The sequence below is a fragment of the Macrobrachium nipponense genome, chromosome 13 (genome assembly GCF_015104395.2).
Source record: "Macrobrachium nipponense isolate FS-2020 chromosome 13, ASM1510439v2, whole genome shotgun sequence".
NCBI lineage: Eukaryota > Metazoa > Arthropoda > Malacostraca > Decapoda > Palaemonidae > Macrobrachium > Macrobrachium nipponense.
The window spans coordinates 30,327,107-30,343,381 of record NC_087206.1 but is presented as its reverse complement, the minus strand read 5'-3'; the positions used below and the strand labels follow the sequence as shown (position 1 = coordinate 30,343,381).

The window sequence follows — 16,275 nt, the reverse complement described above, 5'->3', positions numbered from 1 at the left end:
AAAATTATGAGTGTAAATAGACAGAGGTGGATAATGGAAAGAGAAGGGAGAAAAAGGTGTAAATTGACATGTGTGTAAAAGGATATAATGGAATATACATCACTAGATTTTCCAATAAGGTCTAATTTTAACAAAGAAATTGTTATTTCTTATAGCTATCATTACAATTGTGTAGACAAAGGTAGAAGTTTTGTGCTTATATTCTTAGTAATAAAGTTTTCTTAATATTGTCAGGGGTCTTTACTACATGCCATATTGGGAGAACTACCAGCCAAAGCGGGTTCTATCTCTGTTAGAGGCAGGGTGGCCTATGCATCCCAAGAGCCATGGGTCTTCTCAGGAACAGTAAAACAGAACATCCTTTTTGGACAATCATTTAATGAAAAGAGATATAACGAGGTCATTAGAGGTAAGTTGATGAATGTGTTGGGTACAGTCCAACAATTTTGGGATGGAACTGATTAAAGAGGGTAGACTTACTGAGGCCATTCTAGATCACTTAAACTGTTCTTTTTGAGTGAACGTCCTAGGCTTTTAATTTAGTGTCTTTGCTTCTTTGCATGTCACAGTATACTTCATGAATTCTGCAAATAATGAGAGAGTTAATGAAAGCAGCTGTAGTATGCCAGATTACTTAGCTATTTGCTTTTTCGAGACTTTTCTGATGATTTTTTCTTGGGTAATTCAAAGTTCAACTTTTCATTGAAATTTCAAAAACAACTTTTTTTAATGAAATTACATTTTATTTGAAAAGCTACATATATACATATTCGAGATATTTTTTTTTTAGCTTTGTCAAGGTACGTATTGGATTCATGGTATTTCTTGTTTGGACTTTTACTATTCTTTGATAATGGAAGTATGTTTCAGACTTAGTTGATTTAGCCACTTGTGAGATTTAGTCACTTGTAAGTCACTATTTACAAGGATTTGTTACATATTTTTTATGAAGCTTTGCTTATTTTTAGGGAAGAGATTTAATATCTTGACTAACATTGGCTTTAAAATTTCTTGCAGTTTGTGCCTTAGAGCAAGATTTGGAGCAGTTAGCAGAGGGAGATTTGACTATGGTTGGTGAAAGAGGTGTAGCCCTAAGTGGTGGTCAAAAAGCCAGAGTCAATCTTGCAAGGTGAGTCTCTGAATTACATGTATGTATATTAAGGTGTTTGGAAAAATTCGAAATTTTTCAAAGACCATCAAATTAATTACATTGTTTGACCATCAAATTAATTACATTGTTTTGATATGCACTACTGAAAAGTAATGTTAGGCACCTGAATGGGAGTAAAGCAAGAAATGAAGTTAGCAATTAAACTAATTGAGTAGTTTTTTTTTTGTCTCATAATATATAATTTTAACATTTAAATTTGATAATTGTTTATGGTTTTGTATTAAGTATGAAAACATTAAAAATTTTATTTTAATTTCATTACTTATAAAGGACTTCTTTTTTTTCAGGGCTGTATATTATGATGCTGATATTTATTTACTGGATGATCCCTTAAGTGCAGTTGACACTCATGTAGGGAGACACTTATTTGACCAGTGCATCATGGATCACCTGAAACATAAAGTTCGTATTCTTGTTACTCATCAGCTCCAGTATCTTAAGCCAGCTTCTCAAATTCTTGTTTTAAGAGAGGTAGGTACATATGTTCTTCTAAGTTATTTATTGTAATCACAAAATACCATTATGAAATAAACATAAATTGTGTTTTTTTCACACTTTCTGAATTTATTTATGTATAATTATTAGGGAGATTGTGTTTATAAATTACCTTTTAAGATTTTTGCACACCTACAATAGGTACTATTTAGTACCACTGTTTGCCTGATGGGTTTTTCCTGATTTTTTTTTCTTTTTTTTAGTTAGACAGTCAGTATGTAATTTGGGGGCTTTTGGTTATTGTAACACTTTATTTTTATATTTTCTTTTTCAACACTTTCTGTGCCTCATTCTTTTTATTCTTGAAATTTTCCTAACACCATTTATTTCTCTCCCATGATAATTCTGCAACTGGTATTAAAAGACTGTACAATTAATGTGAATTTTTTATTCGCTGAGTCTCTTGTTTCACCTTATGACTAAACTTCCATTTCCTCTATGTGAAAGTACATATGCTCTTCAAACATTTCCATATGAATATGTATATGGAAAGGCTAGGTTTTGTCATGTCCTATGCCCTTGATCCTTAATCATAATTGACAGTTTTCAAAATGTTTTAAGGGCTTTAAAGTTCAAGAAGGAATTGCTTAATTTTAGCATCCAGTTTGTTGAGAATTTGTTAGATACAGCTATGTATATGGAGACCACTCACCACTCTTTGCTGAAGATACTTGAGATCTAAAGCATTGAAATTGAAATGTCAGTTATGTATAAAAGTATAGGTAGTACATATATACTTTTCCTTGTGTGTTTTGTAGTTCTGCTATTTGGTTAACCACCCTTATCTAACATTTGCTTTTTACATGTGCAGCATACCAATTCTTAACTTTGCTGTAACAAAATTTTCTTCCTCTGTCTCATCAGAAGGTTTCCAGTTTTCTTTACTAAAAACAAATTTTACTTACATTTTAGAAGGGTCATTGTCAATATATGTCAGTTTTTCCCTTTGTAGGACTAGATCTGAAATTAATTCCCTTTATTGAGCACTTTTATTTTTTGGAAATAATAATGAAAAATCTAATAATTGGGTTTGGGGAGTTTTATACCTAAATTGTATAGAAATGTTTCATCTTTCACGTGGAAGCAATAATTTTGCTATAAATGTCTAATGAGCTGTAATTGATTAAAAAATGATAATTTTTTACAGAGTGCAATCATTAGATTTTCTAACCTAATTCTGTTGAGGTTTTGTATTGTAGCTAAGTAAGCTAGCAGCGTCAGGTTTGATTTTCTTCGAGATTCATCATCTGTCGACCCAATGGTGTCAACTACATTTTCTATGATTGACACGTTTTATTTTTTTTCGTGAATTTTTCCCAAAAATAACTTGCATATGACGCACCCAGCGCATCATCTGTGCACTTACAGAAAAAAATTTATTGACGCAGTATGTGTCATCAGATCACAAGAGGGTTAGAATGGAAATACTTGTGATAAAAACGTAAACATGAAAGTTAAAAGTAAAAATGCTGACAACTTGGGGAAGTGACAGAGCAACTCTTATGATATTGCACAAAGGTTTTGGATCCTAGCTATATGGCTATGCATCAGGACAAAACATGAAAAAGCTTAGATTTGGTTCTTTAAGAGAGGGTCTGAAACTCCAGTAATCTTTCAGTTCCTCCCTGTATAAATCTACGTATACTAAAGGGTGAACCACTTCTCTCTTCATTGTGACACTGTGACTTAGTACTAAAATCAAGGGATGTAAAATAGAATTAAGGCAAGGGACCTACCAACTAATAAAATCTATTGTTTTGTACATGAACTTCCCTGCCAGATATATACATAGCTTATGACTCTGACGTCACGACAGAAAATTCAAAACTTGCGGCACACGCTACAGGTAGGTCAGGTGATCTACCCTACCCGCCGCTGGGTGGCAGGTGTAAGAATCAATCCCCCTTTCCTGCCAGATTTTTCTCTGTCGCCAGCTTAACAGCACCTGTTGTTAAGTCCTCTCGATAGTGGATTTATTCTCGTCGCCGACGATTCTTGGATTGACTAATTTGGTGATGTACCCTTTGTTCGTTGGCTTGGCATACGCTATTTTGGATCGTTTTTTGGATTGTTCTTTGCTTTTTTTCTCATAATGGCTGATTCTGAACTTAAGAAATCTTCTATGTTTAGAGTATGTTCGAAGAGTGAATGTAAGGTGAGGCTTCCTAAAGCGTCTGTAGACCCTCACAGTGTGTGTATGAACTGTAGAGGGAATGAATGTTCTTTCGTTAACCCTTGTCAAGAGTGTGAAAGGTTGGATGAGGACGGATGGAAGTCTCTTTCTTCCTACTTAAGGAAGTTAGAGAAGGATAGAGCACGTAAGGCTTCTTCCAGGAGTTCAAGTAGGTCTCATGTTAGCGAACTTGATGTTGAGAACCCGATAGTAGACGTAGTTCCTTCTCCTGTTTCAGCCCCTGCTCCCAGCTTTGAACCCGAAGATTCGTGTTCGGAGAACGCAGTAAGGAGTAATGAGAGCAATGTACGCTCTTATAAAGGTAAGAGTGACAGTGCAAGTGATAAGTGCAAGTGCCCCTCCTAGTGCTAGTGGAGGGTGCGTCTGACCGGCTCACTAACGCCTCTAGGCCTAGACCTTTTCCAGACTCCCAGACCCAGTGGAGGAGGAAAGTCGAAAGCCACAGGAAGGTTAGGGAGAACCCCCACCGGTCAGGCGTCCCCTCGGCAGATCCTGTTGCTCGTTCCCAGGCTGCCTTGGATAGAGCCAAGAAGGAAGTATTAAGACAGTGCTTCTCGTCTTCTTCGTCTCCTTCTCCTAAGCGTAGATGGAGCGCTTCGGAGTCGTCTCGCCCTCTCAAGAGAGCTTGGAAGGAACCTTGCGCCCTTCCTTCCAGCCCCGAATCCTTCTCAGAAGAACCAGAGATCGAGCGTAAGAGAACCAGGAGATCTCAAGGATCCTCTTCTCCTTTCCGCGCTCGGGCTTCTACTCCTGCCGAAGAGTTTGAGAGATCGCCAGCGCGCATCTTGGCCGGCCTACAGGCGCAGATTTCTGCTTTAGCCAACTCTTTAGCGGGGAGTTCTCACCGTCGGAAGGACATCTCTCTACCGGTGAAGAAGTCGAAGAAGGATTCTGCGGATTTTTCGCCTAATGCAGGAAGAGTGCAAGAGCCTCGCAGCAGAGCCTCTTTCATTAAAGAGAGACTCAGTCGCTCTCCGAGCAGGCGCTCCTCTCACGCCAGCAGACGTAAGGATCTTGACAGGCGTTCTTCTCTGGAACACCGCTCTCCTAGTTTTAGGGAGGATAGACATCGCTCTCCGAAGACTCGCTCCTCTTCTTGCAAGCGTCAAGAGTTTGACAAGTACCAGGATTCTCGTTCTGTCCAGGATCGCAGTAGGCGCTCTTCGCCTGGAAGCTGCTCTCCTCTGCACAGGCGCACGGAGACTATTAGGCGCTTTTCTCCGGATTTTGTTTCTTCGCCTGAGATTCGTTCGCCATCTGTCAGACTCAGAGAAGATAGTAGGCGCAAAGAGCCTAGCAAGAGACAGACTAGACTATCTCCTCCTTGCAAGCGCAATCGATCAGATAGGCGCTCAGTACCTCGCAAACGATTTTTCGCCTTGTGACAGGCGCCAAGAGCCTGACAAGCGCTTTGGATCGGACAAGCACCAAGGACCTGACAAGCGCTTAGAACTTGACAGGCGCCTAGAGCCTAGCAGGCATAAGGTTCCTGATAGGCGCTCTCCTCATACTAGGAGCCCTTCAGTTGTCTCTGACAAGGATTTTGACAGACGCGCCTCCTCTAGCAGGCGCTCTCTTAGTAGGCGCTCTCCCAGTAGGCGCTCTCCCAACAGGCACTCCCCCAGTAGGCGCTCTCCCAGCAGGCGCTCTCCCAGCAGGCGCTCTCCCAGTAGGTGCTTTCCCAGCAGGCGCTCTCCCAGCAGGCGCTCTCCCAGCAGGCGCTCTCCCAGTAGGCGCTCTCCTAGGAAAAGCTCTCCTATAGACAGCTGATCTTCCAAACGTCTTTCTTCGGAAGAAGGACATGGTGCTTCCGAGGAAGATCTTCCAAAGGATTCTTCAGGTTCCTGTTACAAGAGATTGACTGAACTCCTCTTACAAGAATTTGGAGAGTCTCTTTCGGCGGTTGCTCCTCCGTCTCCCCCTTCCTCCTTATTTTCAACAGCTAAAACTACGAAGACATCGTCGATGGTGAAGATGAAACCTACGGTGTCAATGAAGAAAGCGCTCAAGAGCTTCGACGATTGGTTGGTCTCTGAGGAGGAGAAGGGGAAGACCGTTTTTTCCTTCCCACCTTCCAGGCTTACCGGAAAGATGGGATTCTGGTACAAGTCGGGGGAGCCTTTGGGTTTGACTCTTCCAGCTTCTGCAGACTCGGACTTCTCTTCGTTGGTGGATTCCGCGCGTCGTTCGGCACTTAATTCTGCTAAGACGACGTGGGGAATGAGCGAACTCGACCACCTTCTGAAGGGAATGTTCCGGGTTCTGGAAGTGTTTAACTTCCTCGACTGGACCCTCGGAGTCTTGGCTAAGAAGACGAGGGATCAAGACTCTCTATCTCTGGAGGATTTACATTCAGTACTGTCTTGCATGGACAAGGCAGTGAGAGACGGTTCTGGAGAGATAGCTCCGCTTTTCGGGGCAGGAGTTGTTAGGAAGAGGGCAGTTTTCTGATCCTTTTTAACCAAGGCGGTGTCGCATGCACAGAGATCGTCGTTGTTATATGCTCATCTTTCCCAGCAACTCTTCCCCAAGAAGATCATCAACGACATTTCCAATGCTCTTTCTGCTAAGGCGACGCAAGATATGTTGGCTCGTTCAGCGAGGATTCCAAAGGCTTCCTTTCAGCCTAAGGCGAAGAAGGAAACGTCGATCAAGCAAGAGCCCTTTCGAGGAGGCCCTTCTTCCCGCGCTTCTTCCTCCAGAGGAACAAGACCTCCTAGAAGAGGAAGGACCTTCTCTCGTTCGATCAGAGCGAAGAAGTAGTACGAGTGTCCTCCAGACTGCAGTAGGTGCCAGACTGCTGAGTTTTGCAGACGTCTGAGCACAGAAGGGGGCGGACAACTGGTCCCTCTCTATAATCAAGAAAGGATACCTCATTCCCTTCGTGTCGAGACCACCTTTGACCACCACACCAAGGGAGTTAGTGGCCAGGTACAAAGACCCCCACATGAATCAGGCCCTTGCTCTAGCAGTAGAGCTGATGCTGGAGAAGCAAGCGATAGAGATGGTGCAGGACCCTCATTCCGCGGGTTTCTACAACCGTCTTTTTCTTGTGCCCAAGAACTCAGGAGGATGGAGACCGGTTCTGGATGTAAGCGCCCTGAATGTCTTTGTGAAGAAGAGAAGGTTTACGATGGAGACGACATCTTCAGTATTAGCGGCCCTTCGTCCAGGGGACTGGATGGTGTCACTAGACCTTCAGGACGCTTATTTTCATGTGCCAATCAATCCATCTTCGCGCAAGTTCCTGAGATTCATGTGGAAAGGGAAAGTGTTCCAGTTCAGGGCTTTGTGCTTCGGCCTCTCCACAGCCCCTCAAGTCTTTACAGGGCTGATGAAGAACGTAGCCCAATGGCTTCATCTCGAAGGAGTGAGGGTGTCCCTTTACTTGGACGATTGGCTGATCAGGGCCAAATCGAAGGAGAAATGTCTGGAGGACCTTCACATCACTTTGACCTTAGCGAGTTCTCTGGGTTTGCTGATAAACTTCGAGAAATCACAGCTAATCCCCAGCCAAGATCGTATTTATCTGGGGATTCGGATGGTTTCTCAGGTTTTTCGGGCATTTCCATCCCCGGAAAGGATAAACCGTTGTGCAAAGAAGGTCGCAACCTTTCTAGAGAAAGATGTATGCACAGCGAGGGAGTGGATGAGTCTGTTGGGGACACACTCCTCGCTGGAGCAATTCGTTTCTCTAGGGAGGTTGCACCTCAGACCCCTACAGTTCTTCCTGAATCGGAACTGGAATCGGGGTGCTCAGGACCTAGATTTTGTGTTCAAAATCTCGAACGAGATAAAAGAGGATCTCCGTTGGTGGGCAGACCCTCTTCTTTTCAAGGAAGGCATTTCCTTACGGTTGAAGAACCCCGACCTGGTATTATTTGCAGACGCATCGGACAAAGGTTGGGGAGCGACTCTAGGATCCAGAGAAGTGTCAGGCACCTGGATGGGGGAACAGGTGTCCTGGCATATCAACAAAAAAGAACTCATGGCGATTTGGTTAGCCCTCAAGGAGTTCGAACCTCTCGTTCAGAAGTCTTCAGTTCAGATCAACTCGGACAACACCACAGCCCTGGCTTACATTCGGAAACAGGGGGGGACTCACTCATTCTCCCTGTACGAAACAGCAAGAATGCTCCTCTTGTGGTCGGAGGAAAGGGAGATAAGTCTCCTCACCAGGTTTGTACAGGGAGAAAGAAATGTCAGAGCAGATCTGCTCAGCAGAAGAAACCAAGTCCTTCCCTCAGAATGGACCCTTCACTCAGACGTATGCCAGGGGCTGTGGAAGATCTGGGGCAGACCTCATCTGGACCTCTTCACAACTGCCAGGAACGCGAGGATAGACCTGTACTGTTCACCGATTTCAGACCCGAAAGCAGTAGCGGTAGACGCGTTCCTGTTGGACTGGAGCAACCTAGACCTTTATGCGTTTCCCCCTTTCAAGATTCTAGGGGAGACTCTAAGGAAATTCTCAGCGTCAGAAGGAGCAAGGATGACCTTGATAGCTCCATTCTGGCCCGCCCAGGACTGGTTCACTGTTCCAAGATCCCTGCCACTAAGAGTCGATCTGCTCAAACAGCCCCACTTCGACAGGTTTCACAAGAACCTCCCCGCTCTCAGTCTGACTGGATTCAGACTATCAAGAGTCTGGTCAGAGCTAAGGGGTTTTCGGCAAAGTCTGCAAGAGCAATTGCTAATGCACGCAGACCTTCCACTTCCAGGGTCTACCAGTCCAAGTGGGATGTTTTCCGATGTTGGTGCAGGAATCAGAACGTTTCCTCCTCCAGTACCTCTGTGACCCAGATAGCAGACTTTCTTATTTTCCTGAGGGAAAAATGCGGTTTGGTAGTCTCAACCATTAAGGGCTACAAGAGTATGCTATCTTCTGTGTTCAGACACAGGGGATTAAACATCTCTGAAGATAAGGATCTGCATGACTTAATCAAGTCGTTTGAGACTTCTAAAAGGAACTTTTGTTTAACCCCAAGCTGGAACCTGGATGTAGTGCTTTCGTTTTTAAGATCCGCTAGATTCGAACCTCTCCATTCAGCTTCCTTCAGAGATCTTACTATGAAGACCTTGTTTCTCTGCGCTTTAGCTTCGGCTAAGAGAGTAAGCGAACTGCAAGCTTTGGAAGGAGATGTTGGGTTCCAAGGAGACTCAGCTGTGTGTTCGTTTCTCCCGTCTTTCTTGGCCAAGAATGAAAACCCCTCTTCACCTTGGCCCAGGAGCTTCGAAATTAAAAGCTTATCCTCTCTAGTTGGAGTAGAAGAGGAGAGGACCCTTTGCCCTGTAAGGAGCTTAAAGTTTTATCTCCAGAAGAAGAAAAAACTTGGGGCTAACTCAGACATCCTATGGTGTTCCGTAAGAGATCCTAGTAGGCCCTTATCAAAGAATGCTCTGTCATTCTTTATGAGGAACCTTATCAAAGAAGCTCATGCATCTTGTGACCAAGATCAGTTTAGACTTCTTAAAGTCAAGGCGCATGAGGTAAGGGCCATCTCTACGTCTTTGGCTTTCAAGAAGAACATGTCATTACAAAACCTCATGAAGGCGACTTATTGGAGGTGTGAATCAGTCTTTGCCAACCACTACCTGAAAGATGTAAGAATTACGTATGATATGTGCTTTGGGTTAGGCCCGTACGTATCGGCGGATTCAGTGCTGGGGCAGGGAGCTGAAGCATATCCTTTTTAAATTTTTTCCCTTATTGTATTTCTATTGTGTTTTTTGGTTGTGGGAAGGAGGATGCAGGAGGCATCTCCTTCTTTCGTAGTTTTAACAATTGTGTTTTGGTTAGGTGATCGGTTTGTGCTTGAAACTCTTTGCAATGGTAGTGGACAGGCTCTGTCATTTAAGTGGGTTGATCCCCATTGACTGGACCCTAACTGAATTCTACCAAGTAAGCGGAGTCAGTTCCCATTGGTAGACCCAAAGAGTTTTTCAGCTGTAGGTCACGCCCTCGCTGTAACTCTTCAGGCAACGCAGACTTGTAGACAGTAACTATGAAGTCTTCTGCCTAAATCAGGTAAGAACCAAGGGTATTTATTACTTTAACATATGTTATTTCCCCTTTCTCTGGACTTATAAGTCTCTTTCCCTCCACCAAGGGTGTCAATCAGCTATGTATATATCTGGCAGGGAAGTTCATGTACAAAAATGATATTGTTAGTATACAATAAAGTTTTGTACATACTTACCTGGCAGATAGTATATACATAGCTTACGACTCGGACGTCATGACAGAAAATTCAAAACTCGCGGCACACGCTACAGGTAGGTCAGGTGATCTACCCTACCCGCCGCTGGGTGGCAGGTGTAAGAACCAATCCCCCTTTCCAGCCAGATTTTTCTCTTCTACCTGTCTCCTGAGGGGAGGCTGGGAGGGCCATCAATCGTATATATCTGCCAGGTAAGTATGTACAAAACTTTATTGTATACTAACAATATCATTTTTTAAATATATGTATGACCATGCAGATCATTGGTAAACAGTAATTCACCTTTGTTCCTAATTTGAGACATCAGAATCTGTCAATAAATATAAACATAACATCTGCTGCAGCACTACAGCTTTCCCATCCTTGAGTTATATGGGAATTATATATCTACATGCTTGTACTGTTTGCCAAAAAATTAGTCAGATACTGTACCCATGAATATAAAAAGAACACACAGTAAAAATATAAAGCATACATACTTGTAATTATCCTGATGGGTCCGAATTTCAGTCTGGTCAGTGATTGTGGTAATATTATGTAATGAAATAAGGATCTTTTTACTTAACAGCACTTGTTATTACTGTTGAAATTTATTAAACCATATTCAATCTTTGAGCACTGCATACTAATAACAATCGCATTTCTATTTTTGTTGAAGTTTTATATACCAAATCATTGCCAAAAGGGTCCTTTACTACAGTGGGCCTTGCAAAGCATCATGTAAGTGGTACCCAGTATTAGGTCCTTAGTATTGCAATATCACTGAACTTACAATGGCTTTAGATAGATCCCACTCTTGGCCATTGTAGACATTCTAATATTAGGTCATCATTATACTTCTTTTCTTCATTGTACATATTAGGTAGTTTTTCCTGTCTTGAAATCATTATTCATATGTTGTATAATTCTTTGTTTCATCTTCCCAATTGCTCCTGGATGTGTCAACCTTGAGTTAGAAGGTATCTATGATATTTCACACTTTTTATGTGTAGGCTATTTTGCATTCATTCCCTTGAATTAGGATATCTGACAGATTTTCTTGTCTTATCATACCATTCAGTATCTTCCTTATGTATATGTATAACTTAATCCCGAAAATTTGGAACGTGATGAATATATAAATAAAGGTAGAAGCCACAAAGGAAAGTGAAACAATGGAGCGGTGCAAGGTCTTTCGACTTAGGGTCCTTTACTTGGCAGTATGCTAAGTAAAGGACCCTAAGTTAAAGTCTTGCTGGACTCCATTGTTTCACTTTCCTTCATAGCTTCTACCTTTCTTTATAATGATGTGTATATACGTAGTACTTAGGTTGCTAGGCACCTGCACATCATCTGCAGTTTGTTCTTAAACCATCAAGCACTCTTTTACTTGAGTAGCTGTCTTATTTAAAGGACTTTAGTAAATGGGTTATATACTGATTTTGTTTCCCAATTTATATTATGTATTGTTTTCATATTTGCCTTTTTGGTTAAGTGTACTATTATTAATTTTCTAGTCTCATTTTCTAGTCAGAGCTTTCAACCCATTCTCATTTATTTATAACATCATAGTTCTGTTTGTTATAACCTATAGTGAAAGCCCAGCTCACACTCCACTGACTGCAGGCCAGTACTCATTTTTCACCTAACTCCTTAGTAGTCAGACATGTATTTTATTTCTTAGTCTTTTTGAGGTTTTCTTTACTTCACCAGTAAGATATATCTCCTGTTTCTAAGGTTTTGACAATAAAATACGTAAATAGTAGTATGATTATTAGCAGATTCTTTTTATGAACCATATTAAGGAAGATTTTCTTTTGCTCAAAATACAGTCAGTTTACCCTGTGCTCTATTTTTTTATGAGACATAAATTAAGGTTATTTATTCTAACATTGTTGCCCTTTCCCTTGCATTTGCTAACCTTTGGAGAAGTATGTTATCTTACATGCCTGGTGCTCTCCTTTAACTGTGGTGAGAATTACAGTTCCTTTTGGCTGCCCTTGTGAGTGCCCTTTTTTAAAGGATTTGCTTATTTTCCCCTTGCTACTTGTTTTCAGCCTCTTTCTCTTGGTTGACTCATTTCCCCATTCCATTATTGTGATGGTTTTCAACTGGCTTAATGTTGCTGTTCACAGTGACAGATTCCTTCTCAACTGGATAAGTCTTCTGTAGTAGCCTATTACATTGGGTTTATGGTGTTCTGAAGACTGCACAACTTTTTGCATACTGGTTACCAAGGATTGCCTTAGTGATAGTAACTCTTCAAAAGGTTTATTAGTGACTTTTATGTGGAAAATGGGTCCCCTTCCTCCACCCTTTTCTTATAAACTAAGGGTATTATTGATGTGTTCTCCATATCCCCCAGTTCCTTCTCTTTGTGGTATGGTGGGTTACTCTAACTTTTCTTATTTTGATGATTTCTTGCCCTGCCCTCTTCAGCTTTTCTCCATCAGGAACTGGCATCCAACAGCAATAGAGTATTCTACACTTTTTTATATTTTTTGGCTCATGGAGTTCCAAGGACTTAGAATGTAACAACTTTATTACATCACTTTTTGAACACTTGTCAAATATATTCTTCCTCTTTCTTGGCCTCACAAGGCAGTATATTTGATTGCCCTTGCCCCCTCTTAATAATTTTATTGGGCTTCATACCTCTCTTCGAGGAGAGTTATGTTCTGTGTTCTTAGATTCATATTTATACTGCCTTTCCCTTGTTCCTTATTGAAGTTTGTCTTTTTGGCCTGTAGGGGGCTTAATTTTTTCCAGCCTTGTGACTTACATGCATCCCTCTCTTGAGTCACTGGCATCAGCTGCTCTGATGATCTCTCTTTTGTTTAAGTCTTGGCAGATTTCTTGAGCAGCACTGTTAGATATTTCTTAGGAACTCCTTGTATGGCTTAGGATCAATGCTCTCAAGATTCAGTGCCATCCTCCCCTGTGCCATTGGTTTAACAAGGTCTTCTGTGTTATACTCAGAAGAGGACTTTGACCTTGGTAACTTTTTGTTACACATGTGATGCAGCATTTTCTAGTATTTTCTGTTTAGTATTTTCATTACAGAAGGTCATGCAGCCCACAGTTCAAGGGATTCTGGTCAACCAGTCGTCTTCTCTTGAAGACTTCATCCCTCATCCCCATAACACTTATGGAATTAAATTTTTCTTGAATTGCCCAGCTTTACATCTCGGATGCTGGGCGGTATACCCTAGGGTGCAACTTCCACTGTATCCATTACATATTTATAGATGCTACCAAGATTTCATAAGTCGTCATTGGCTCCACTTGTGCTGTCCATGGAGATTGGACTTCTTGCATCTAGGTACATTATTCTCTTCAGAGGCTTATCTGCTTCATTCTCCCTCCCAAATATAATTAATGGGTCTGTATGTATAACGTGGATGTTTTTACAGTTAAATACATCTTTGGGTAAACCATTTAATCGTAATGTGTATTTCCTTCTTCCCTTTCCTTTAGTCTTTCAGAATGCAGGTGGCAATGCCAAAGAGTTAAGTTCCAAACAGTCGTTTGTATCTTGAATTGCTTTTAAGTTGATCTTCATGCCTATTTAAGTATATGTGCAATATATTATTATTATATAGAATTATATTATATATATAGATATAATATAGATGTATATATATATATATATATATATATATATATATATATTATAAAAAATCTGTACATAAAATTAGGCATTGTCTCCAAGAAGTACAGTAGTATACTGTACTGTAAGTGGATTCAGTGGCTTCCCCACAAGATGAATGACCCCACACCAATTCCTGTATTATATAGTTTTATTGACCTAATGACACTCAGGGATTTCATCATGCTGTGCAGTATTCTTACAAACCCATCGGTCACATAAGTTCCTCCCTCAAAACCCTCTGATCTTAAGCCAGAATTCCAAAGTACTATCGGTGAGGCAGGTGATTGTTATGTATTTGAAGGTCGATGTGTTGTATGCATTATTAAACTAGCATATTAATAAACATTACCTTAATATAATTAATCTAGCCCTATATCCCCAAAACTTACCACATTGGCAACCCAGTTACCTCCTATTCTATCCGCCAGTTGGCAACACTGCTGTTTGACAGTTACAAAACCTTCCATTGAAAATCCGTTGTTAACAAGCGCCTGTGTTGTTTGCAGCATAACCGCTCTTTATAAATTTCCGAAACCTGTGCCGTTAAAGCTCTCATTTGTTAATGTGGCTTTGTTATTTACCATTTATGAAATCCACAAAATTAGAGAATTAACTTTTTTATTTATTCATTTTGAATTATATTTTCTTTCAATGAACTTTTGCGTGACCCGGATTCACTCCATGACCTGTTCAATGGATAGTCAAGATGATTCAACTCTTCCTTCTGCTAGCAACATCAGGAATTGCCCGGTTTGTGGGGCAAGGATAAGTAGCAGGGAGTATGAACCCCATGATATTTGTAACTCTTGTCATGGACAGGTTTGTGACTTGACTTATCGTTGCGACTTATGCAAGTTTTGGTATGATGTAGAAATGACAGTGTATGTTAAGCATCAAAGAATCTTGCAGTGTAAAAGATTGTAAGGGGAAAAAGAAATCTGTAGCTAAACCTCTATCTAATGATTTCTTTGACTTGTGTGCTCATGGTTCTGGTTCTTTGGTTTCAGTATCATGTAATTCCAATTCCGAATTAATTGATGTTTTGCCACCTGTACAACCAGTAACTAATGAAGTCGTTTCTGAATTTGGCTCAAAATTTTTGGCGATGGAAGCTAGTTGGAATAAGAAATTTGAAACATTACAATTTAGTTTAGATAGAGACATTTCAGCCATGTTTAACGAGTTGGCAGAAAATTTTGAAGCAGCTTTTATTGGGATGTGTAACAATCTTTTAGATTAATTTTCAGTTCCTAGTCAGGTACCTGTCGACAGCACCCTGGGTAATGGTGCAACCGATACCCCGGCTTGTGAATGCCATCGTGGCGAAGGCCTAGGGTGGATCCAGTCCGGGCAGGTGCCTTACGATTCTTTACCCAATGTGTCCCCTGTTAGTCCCGTAACAGTGCCAAAGGACACTTATTTAGAAGAGGGAAGGGTTATTAGTGTTAGACGTAAGACAACTAGTCATGAGAATGTTATTTTGGGGGAAGTTTTACAGTTAGGTTCTGACAATGATGATGGTGATGACATGGATTCATGTGATATCGGTGTTTCATTGAACGGCGGCCATGTTGTCGAGTTCAAGAAACTTTTTAAAGTTAGTTTTGAGTTTTCTTCCTCAGGTGAGGCCTAAAGAGCCAAAGCAGCCTCCACCTCACTGTATTACAAAAGGGATTTTTCTTGACGGTCCTTCCCGGTTGTGGGAAGCTTTACGTTTTCCCTTTGCTCAGAGGTTCATGAGGGTTATTGTGGACATCACTGCTAAACTTTCGAAGGTGATTGGGGAAGGGAAGATGCAGCTCTCTTCTCTTCTATGACACTAGTGAGGTGTTTATCAGGTGGCGGATGATGCTTCATTCTCTCAACCCCCCAAACCAAATCCTGATTTTGTCCGACTTTCGGGTCAGCCTTTGCTTTCCAAGGCTTTGGTCTCAGTCTCGCTCAAAGACTTTATTGCCATGGAATCTGTTATGAGCTCCTTGCAGGAGGCTCAGTTCTTCAACATGTGGGTCCTCTTTTGATGTATGTCAAGGACTCCGGGTTTGTTCCCCCTGATGCTTTTCTTTTTGAAAAATTTTGCTCTTCTATTTCGATCGCTTCTGTACATCAGAACAAGCTTGCCGCTTCTATGCAGGCCTTTCTTGTTTCCCTTAGACATAACCTGTATTTGTTGCAGTTACCCCCTTCTGTTTTGGAAATGCAGAGAAATTATTTATTGTCCTCTTCTCCTTTGGGGGATTCCCTTTTTTATATGTCTGTGCCTTCTGAGATTTGGAAAGAACATCAAGGTGATGCCTCTTCCGAAGCTAACTGGGCCTTATCAAGAGCTTTTTCCTCAGGTTTTTTTTCCTGTTTCTTCAAGGGGTAAGCGTAAGTTTAGTACCAGACTTGCACATTCTGCTCCAGGCCACCAACCTCCTCCTGGCTCGTATCTCCCGAGTATATCTCAGGTTTCTGACACCTCGAGGAACTTCCTCCTCTGGCACTCGCCCTTTGAAACTTGGGAGAGGTTCTTGGTGCAGATCTAAGGGCAGAGGAAGAGCTCAACCTCAAGGAGGTCCTT

General features: G+C 41.4%; 1 protein-coding gene across 1 annotated transcript in view; it reads left to right on the top strand.

Moving 5' to 3' along the window:
• Window positions 1-16,275, top strand: part of LOC135225285 (ATP-binding cassette sub-family C member 4-like) — a 283,886-nt gene that overhangs the window by 143,297 nt on the left and 124,314 nt on the right. Inside the window, exons 12-14 of the mRNA XM_064264615.1 lie at window positions 235-409; window positions 1,018-1,129; window positions 1,459-1,642. Of these exons, the coding sequence (XP_064120685.1) occupies window positions 235-409; window positions 1,018-1,129; window positions 1,459-1,642 (471 nt within the window). The remainder of the gene's footprint in view (window positions 1-234; window positions 410-1,017; window positions 1,130-1,458; window positions 1,643-16,275) is intronic.